At 34.8% G+C, this 9,147-nt stretch overlaps 1 protein-coding gene across 1 annotated transcript in view; it reads right to left on the bottom strand.

Moving 5' to 3' along the window:
• Window positions 1-9,147, bottom strand: part of phyhiplb (phytanoyl-CoA 2-hydroxylase interacting protein-like b) — a 21,816-nt gene that overhangs the window by 3,420 nt on the left and 9,249 nt on the right. The window contains exons 2-4 of the mRNA XM_024297953.2: window positions 7,402-7,598; window positions 2,033-2,207; window positions 1,072-1,189 (exon numbers count right to left, since the gene is read on the bottom strand). Of these exons, the coding sequence (XP_024153721.1) occupies window positions 1,072-1,189; window positions 2,033-2,207; window positions 7,402-7,598 (490 nt within the window). The remainder of the gene's footprint in view (window positions 1-1,071; window positions 1,190-2,032; window positions 2,208-7,401; window positions 7,599-9,147) is intronic.

Here is a 9,147-nt window from a genome sequence, read left to right as displayed (position 1 = left end):
AATATTTAAAACTTTAAAACTGTAACTTTTTAACTTATGTATTAATAATAACAGCCAGGAATATTATTTCAGAATAAATAAATTTGACCTTAAATCACTTTCAATATTTTATTCTCCATAAAAATATTTTTTGTCATAATTATACAAGCACAAGATAACATCAGGACATTAATAACAATAAAATAAAATGATCTGGAGGGCCGGATTCGGCCCCCGGGCCTTGACTTTGACACGTGTTTTATAGCACAATCTGCAGATTTGGCCTTTTGTGGGAGGGGCTTAAGACACCCCTGTTGCTAGGCGTCTGTCACTGATGATGTCACTCTCAAGAGAGCATTATAGGCTCTTTAAATCCTCCATAGACTGTATTATCCTTTCAAAGCCTATTATAATGTTTCTTAATGACTGCCTAAAACTTCATAAATGTTCATTAAGAAAATAGACAATTAGTTGGAGGAAGTTAATTAGAGTTAATTCGATAAAGTGTCAATCTAATCTAGTTTGTGTCAAAGAAAAGAGAAAAGCTTGTCTTCCTATTCAAACGATACACCTCAAAACATTTTTTATCTCTAAATTTAATTGTAAATATGCAGTTTAAGCAGATTTTCAAGCAACTATGAACGATGAGTACCAGTACTGTCCACATGGTGGAGCAGCTAATCAGAATGTTCTCAAGTTTCTTAGAACTAAAGGGGCAGAAGACAGTGACATCATGGTGCATGTGGCCCACAAAGACAACTCTGTTCTTAACACAGAAATGATGCTCTTTATAAATCAGGGCTACTTCTTCAGAGCAGTATGCAGGAAACAGTTTGAAAATAAATAGACAAAAAGGCAAATATTTTTAAATCTATTTTTTATTTCGTCAATTTTTTGTTATCGTAGTAAATAGGCAACATTAAAGAAAAAATAAATCAATCTAGATGAATAAATGGCACCACAAGTGAGTAGTATTTGCCTTTTGTGGCAGAAAAAGATGAAATCAGTCAATTATTAATGGAAGAACACAAAAAAAACCCCAAAAATTGTAGAAATGTATGTTATTTCTAAATCTTGGAGGTTACCACTTACCTGGCGTGGTCAAAGTACTCTTTATTCTGGTTTCTGTAGAAGACGGAGAAAGGCAGCATCCGTCCGGCGATCACCTCGGCCTTTTCCAGGAGCTGATTTAGATGAACCATGGAATAATCTGGAAAAGAGTCGATGCATGACAGATGTCTCCAAAACAGATTCACAGGTAAACCATTTTCATTTAATATGTGAAACTAAAAGAATATTTCATCAGACCAAATTGAAGCATTTTAAGTTTAACACTTAGATAGTGTATAAAGAGTATGCTTAAATTATACTGCCTCGGTTTTAGACTAAATATACTGGCAGTACCCTTAATAGACTGCATCATTTTTATAAGGATGCTTGCTAAAATAAATAGACATGTGCGTATTGTATGTAATATGACTTGTATCAAAACTGAAACTGTCGCAGGTATTCCAAAATGATGGTTAGTTTTTGCTCCTTTTCATTCATCAAGCATTCAGCCTTTCAAAAAAACTGTAATTTCTTGTCAAATTTGTCACAATTTCAGTTTTGAGAGTGATTTTATTTTGAAAAACTGTTCATCTTCCTACCAGGGAGAAACTATAGCTCCAGATTTAAATAGATTTATTTTGTAGAAATAAAAGTTTGATTTTTTTTTTTAATCATTCAAGTAACTACAGTTTCTAAAGCATCTATTAATCTGGAAGCTTTTATTTATTTGGTTCCTATAGACTGAAATCATAAAACAGATTATATTTAAATCACTGAGTGTTTTTTGACTTATCCGTCATAATTTTGGACGACAGAGACGAGACTTCTAGATTCTCCCTCCCCCCAGTCTAAGCCTCTTGCCTCATCAGATAAAACCCCTTCCCTCTTTTAATCCTTCCTTTTCCTCATCAATTATATTTCTGTTTTCATCCATCATTAAACAGCCTTCCCTGTTGACCTTTTCCCTCGGTTCCCCTCTACCAAGTGCGTCTGAAGGGCGTACCGGCTGTGCAGAACTCGACAATCTCGCTCCACTCGGAGACGGTGTAGTCCCCGTCAGCCTGTTTGGATGCGGTCTGGACGGCTACGGTGTACTCCGTGCGGGGGCTCAGGAACCAGTGGCCCCGCACCGTCATGGGCAGGGGCACCGCCTTGGCAACCAGCTTGGTTGGAACGTCCTTGAAAGGAAGAGTGGGAGGAGGAAGTAAAAAATAAGACTTTTCTGCTAAAGCTCGTATACTGATGAGAATTATTTTTAGTCTAAGACAGGGTCAGCAACCTTCACCAGTAAAAGAGACATTTGGGCTCATTTTCTACTGATCAAAACCTAGAGGGAGCAGCATAATCTTACTTTAGCGTTCAAGAAATTCGGATTTCAATTCATGACCTTCTATCTGTTTTTTTATTGTTTTTATTTTTTAATAAATATAAATTATGTCTATTTTTTGGCACGAACAAAAACAAAAAAATAAAAGAACATAGCATGAGATTTGTTTTAACCTTTAGTAGAGGCCAAATGAGCTAATTAGCAAGAAAGCTTGTCGCTTGATTACTAGCTGAATTTCAAATTAGCACTCCTCAGTAAATTTAATCAGCCAGAAATGTTAGCATGTTGCTAAAATAAAAGCTAAACACTAAATTAGCCTAAACGAATTAGTTTTTGTCCTAGCAAATTAGCCAAAAATCTTGGCATGCTGCTAAGCTAAACTCTAAATTAGCATAACATTCCTTAGTAAACTAAATTAGTCAAAAACTAAAATATATCCAAAAATAGATGCTAAACTCTAAATTTGCCTAAAAATCCCAGTAGATAACAAATTAGCCAAAATAATATTAGCATATTGCTAAAATATTAGCTTAACTCCAAATTAGTATAACATTCCTCATTTAACTAAATCACCCAAAAATGTTAGTATGTGGATAAAATAGAAGCTAAACTCTAAATTAAACTAAAATCCCAGTAAATAACAAATTAGCCAGAAATGCTAGCATGCTGCTAAGCTAAACTCAAAATTAGCATAAAATTAATCAGAATTAAATCAGCTAAGAATGTTAGCATCTTGCTAAGATAAAAAACCAAAACTCTATATTAGCTTAAAACAGCCAGTAGATAACAAATTAGGCAAAAATGAAACCATGCTCCTAAGCCAAACTCCAAATTAGCATAAAATTCTTCTGGAAAATAAATTGGTCAAAAATGTTAAACTGTTGCTAAAATAGAAGCTAAACTATAAATCTATCTAAAAACCCCCAGTAGATGACAAATTAGCCAAAAATGTTAGCATATTGCTTAAATATTAGCTAAACTTCAAATTAGCGTAAAATTCCTCAGTAAACTAAATCAGCCAAAAGTGTTAGCATGTTGCTAAAATAAATGCTAAACTCTAAATTAGCATTAAAACTCCAGTAGATAACAAATTAGCTACAAATGTTAGCATGATGCTCAGCCAAACTCAAAATTTGCATAAAATTTCTCAGTAAACTAAATTCGTCAAAAACATTAGCCTGTTGCTAATATAGAAGCTTAACTCTAAATTAGCTTAAAACCCTCAGTAGATAACAAATTAGCCAAAAGTGTTAGCATGCTGCTAAGCTAAACTCCAAATTAGCATAAAATTGCTCAGTATACTAAATTAGTCAAAAACATTAGCCTGTTGCTAAAATAGAGGTTCAGTCATGTTCAGCCAGAGATAATCTCCACCCGTGCCAAACTAATCAACTCCACCCGGGCCAGACAGCCCCATAGAAAAAACTAACGGCCACTTCACTGAAATGAACTCTCACACCTGCATCTCTGTTTGAACTGATTCCACTCCAGCTCCAGAATCCAAACCAAAGACACAACCGGTATGGACTAAATGAATTTATGAATGAATTTAATTGTTTAATTTGTTGTTTTATTTTAATTTCTTGTTTTGTTTAATTTTCTGAGTTAAACCTAAGAGTTTTTTTACATTTGTTTGAAATGCTGAGTTTGTTGAAATGTTCAATTGAAATACCAATTTCTTTCTTTCAAGATTTTCAACCTATCATTTATTGATCATCAATCTACCAAAATAAATGTAAAAAAGCAAAATGATTGAATGACTCAGTTGATTCCATGTCCTTTGGAAGACAAAGCCTAATTGAGTCAGACAGGAGCTGGAGGAGACCAAAAGACTCTACACAAATTAGCCAAAAATATTAGCATATTGCTAAAATATTAGCTTAACTCCAAATTAGCATAACATTCCTCAGTTAACTAAATTAGCCAAAAATGTTAGCATGACGCTAAGCTAAACTCCAAATTAGCATAGAATTCCTCAGTAAACAAAATTACTCAAAAACGTTGCTAAAATAGAAGCTAAACTGCCTTAAAACCCTAGTACATAACGAATTAGCCAAAAATGTTAGGATGTTCCTAAAATATTAGCTAAAATCCAAATTAGCACAAAAGTCCTCAGTAAACTAAATCAGCCAAAATGTTAGCAGGATGCTGAAATAAAAGCTAAATTCTAAAATAGCCTAAAAACCCCAGTAGACAACAAATTAGCCAAAAATGTTAGCATGACGCTAAGCTAAACTCCAAATTAGCATAGAATTCCTCAGTAAACGAAATTATTCAAAATGTTAGCCTGTCGCTAAAATAGAAGCTAAACTCTACATTTCCCTGAAAACCCCAATAGATAACAAAATAGCCAAAAACTATAAAATGTTGCTAAAATAATATCTCCAAATTGTTTTAAATTACGATTACTTTATCTTTTTTCAGCCAGAAAGACATCACGTAGAGATAAGAGAAACACGTGTGACTCTTGCAGTCCCCTGGTCTAAGACGTTCTAAAAAAAACCCATTTATCATCCCCCTCCATCCTCTCAAGCATCAGTGAGGCCTTAAAACAGCTCATTGATTGAAACCAAATCTGTGTCGAACAACAGAATCTGTAAGAAGAAGTGGAAACGAGGAGAAAAGGCTCGGCTCCGGTGTATGACAGAAGTGAAAAGCAAGACGCAAAGCAGGAAGCTGATGAAACAAGATTACCAAAACAGATCTAAAAGAACGGCCGCCATGCTGATGCAATTACTCTGAAGCACAGAGATGACAATGAGAGAGACGCTCGCTTATCACACCTCAAAGTAATACAGCTTTCCACAAAATCACGCCAAAATTATTCAGTCCTGGTTACACTTTAAAGACCCACTGCAATGAAAATTGGGTTTTTAACATGTTCTTGTAGCATTTTTCTTATTATGGAGGACATATAGAAAATAATTTAAAACTAAAACTGTGCTTCTGAATATATATTTAAATCATGTTGGATCAGAAGTCGATGAAAACCCACGGTTTGAAAAAAAGCTGTCGATATTTAATTAGTTATTTATGAGCATTTAACATTGTGATCTTTACATAAAATGAATTTTACCTTTTATTACAATATAAGACATATTAGTATTCAGGTAGCATTTTTTAACTCTTAAAAATTAAGTGAAAAATGGTTCTGGTACAGTCTGGGGATTTATCGCGATACGTATCGTATACATATCGCATATCAAATGCTTCAAAACATTTGACGCAAGACCACATGCTTTTACTGAGGCCTCTGATTGGCCAGTTTATAATTTGAAGAACAGAATGGCAGAGTCAGAATGGTTATTTTGACCAATTTAAAAACTAACTCTTTATTTCTCTATATAAATCTTTGGGATTTTGGCTTCTTGGAGCCGGCTTCCTGTTTGCGAGGGGGAGGAGTCACTCAGTCCAGTTCTCAGGCAAAAAAACAGAACATGACCCTAAATTTTATTTATTTATTTATTTTATTTATTTTATTTTATAGTTATCAATGGCCAGATGTTATCCTATGCTCATTTCTAACTTGTATAATTTTGACAAAATATATTCTTATAGAGTAAAATATTAAGTTATTTAAGGTTTAAGTTGATTTATTCTGGAATAATATTCCTGCGTTTTTATTATTCATAATTATGTTTAAAAGTTATTGCAATAAAGTTTTAAAAATTGGCACTACTTTTTGGGCTATTTTGGCATTTACTAAGATTTTTTAGGCTAATTCGAGTTTAGCTAATATTGCAGCTACATGCTAGCTGTTTTGGCTAATTTAGGCTTTTTTCAGTTTTATACTATTTTGAAGTTTAGCTATTTTTTGTAGCTAGATGCTAGCTTTTTTGGCTAACCTAAATTTTTATTTTTTACGTTTTTAAGGCAAATTTGACATTAAGCAAATATTTTTTCTGGCTATCAGCTTCAGTGATTTTAGATTTCAACTTTGGCGTTTTTAGCTATTAGCACTAGCATGTTAAGCGATCAAATTCAGCTGACAGCATTCACAGTAGCACCATCTCAGGTAATGCTATATGTCTAGTTCATAATTATGTTAAAAAGTAATGGTTTAAAATTTTTGAAAATGTAGTTTTAGAGTATTTTTGGACTATTTTTGGAATTTACTAAGATTTTTTAGGCTATTTTGGAGTTTAGCTAATATTTTAGCTACACGCTAACTGTTTTGGCTAATTTAGGCTTTCTTTCAGTTTTTTAGACTATTTTAAAAATTAGCTATTTTTTCAGCTACATGCTAGCTCTGTTGGCTAACCTAAGTTTTCTTTTTTAAGTTTAAATTTTCAACTATCAGCTTCAGTGATTTTTAGATATCAACTTCAGCGTTTTCAGTGGCCAAATTCAGCTTACAGCATTCCCACTAGCATTATCTCAGGTAATGCTATATATCTAGTTCATAATTATGTTAAAAAGTTATGTTTTAAATGTAGTTTTGGAGTGTTTAATAAATGTTTATCTAGTTTGGCTCGCGGCATAAGATGTTTTTTGATTTTGGCCACTTATGCAATTGAGTTTAAGACTCCTGCTCTAAATCAATGAATTAATCAGTTTATGTCTAAATCGTGATTAAAGTTGAACACATCGGTATAATATGGATCTTAACTTGGAGGTAAATAGAGTAAATTAGTATTATTTAAGTGATGTTAAATGTAGTAGCATCAGTTTTGTTTTATTTAGTAAGATTTCAATTTTTTAAAATCAGAAATTCCCTCCAATTTTACAATTGTTTAAATAATAAAAAATATATAAAAAAAGATTAAACACAGACTTTAGCAGTTTCACTTGGATTATGCAAACATACTTTATTTCTTTGAATGATCTTGACCCAATAAAGTCTGTTTTGAATCGTTTCTCTGCTTAAACTGTTGCATGACTAATAGCTGCATCATAATTCGGTAAATATTACTGGCACACGCTTCACTTTGCCTTTGGAAAAAGGCCACATTTGCAGAATCAAGGCAGGTTTTATACCAAAACACGCTGAGTCATACCACAGGAGCCGCGGCTTTTCGTGGTGTTTACCCGTCTGGAGTATTTACCTTGTGCTTGAACTTGTTGGAGTTCTTGTTCTCCTTCTTGTTCAGGTCGATGAAGTAGTGCGTGATGCGCTCCTTGCTGCGCGCCTCCATGTCCCAGCAGATCTTGAAGGAGTCGCAGGTGATGTTGCTGATCTTGATGCTCTGAGGAACAGGAAGCTCCTCCATTTCTGAGATGCTGCCGTCCTGGGATTTGTTTCCTGTTGAACAGAAATACAAATCTTACTGCTAAACGAAAGATAACGCAGAACTCAAATACTGTTCTTAACCTGATAGTATGTATTAATAGTAAAAATAATCAGACACTTTTAGCTTTACAGCCTCTCTACACCTCATGGAACCGCCTGTGTCACTGGCTTATTAAACGAGTTGCCATGGAAACACATCAGTCCCTCTAAATTTCTGCTTTCCAGAACAAGCGTGCCATAAAATATTTCTAATCCTTGAATCTCGTCTCTGCAGAGACTCCGCTCTGTTTCACGAACCGGTCCAGAACCAGTATTTCAAACCTCACTGAGCCCAATGCTCCTCGTCAAAGAACTTGACTTCATCTGTCATGTCTCCCAGCTGCATATTGTAAAACCCCCAGAAGCTTACAACTCAAAGTGCACACAGAGGCCACTGAAAGTGTGTCAAAACACAAGTGAATGGGAGCTTTGTCGATTTCGGATGAATATGGACCTGACGTCATACAATGAAACTCCCACTTGGCATGGCAACAATGTGTTTTCTGTGCACGCCGGGTCGTTAAACATAGGAGTGAGTAAAATTCCAGAATGCTGTGTTTTGGAGGGGTGATGCTCGACATGACTGAGTTCTATAGAGCGCTGACAATAGCAGGAGTAGCAGAGCAGAGAAAATCCATCCCTGTTCATCCACAGGGAGATGGAGAGATGAAAGACTAATCTCTTAATTGACTGTGTGGAGCCCAAAGTCTCACCTCCATATTACACTCCAACAATGAAGAGCTGGGTTTTAAGGAAATAGGAAACCAGCAGCTGCTTGTTACTACTCATCGAAACAGAAAAAAATAAATTTGAACTAGTTTTTGATCATGTAAAACTATTACTAGTGCACAGGTCTGCAACCTGAGGCTCCATGTCTACCTTCTCCATAATTCTGATATATCTACATGCAGACAAATAGATCCATTAACGTCTTCCTCGTCTGAGCTGCCATCCAGCTCTTAACTGTATGGTTGGATTGCTCCGATATTGCTGTTTTTTGTTTTTTTTTTTGCTACGTTAATGTTATCTTGGGCATGTGAGGTGCTATAAGCTAGGGCACCTCCGGAGCCACATGTGACTCTTTTACCCCTCCATTGGGGCTCTTTGGTTAAATCAACGTCATGCTGACACATTCTGACTTAATTTTGAGCTTCATTCATCACAGAAAATCAATTTATTGGCAGTTTGTGCAACCAGAATTAAAGCTATGTTAAATTATAATACACTGGATTACAAAGCAGATTAGTAATGGTGGTTTTGATATATGGTAGGGGTCACTGAATTAGCTCTGATTTGGTTTTTGTTGATTATACTTGTGAATTTGTGGCTGAAATGGACCAGAAACGATAAAAAAACACTGTTTACACATACATAGTACGGGACTATCTAGTGCCCTGGATTTTAAAGGCAATTTGGACACAATGCTCACTACTTTTTTGGGGGTTTTCTTTTGTCTTAACGCCGGATATGACGTCACTGATTTCACAAAGTGAAAATCGCATAAACACGAACATTTCACGAC

This window comes from Oryzias melastigma, linkage group LG15 (genome assembly GCF_002922805.2).
Source record: "Oryzias melastigma strain HK-1 linkage group LG15, ASM292280v2, whole genome shotgun sequence".
NCBI classification, from domain to species: Eukaryota; Metazoa; Chordata; class Actinopteri; order Beloniformes; family Adrianichthyidae; genus Oryzias; species Oryzias melastigma.
The sequence above is the reverse complement of the archived record's forward strand: the minus strand, read 5'-3'. Positions and strand labels throughout refer to the sequence as shown.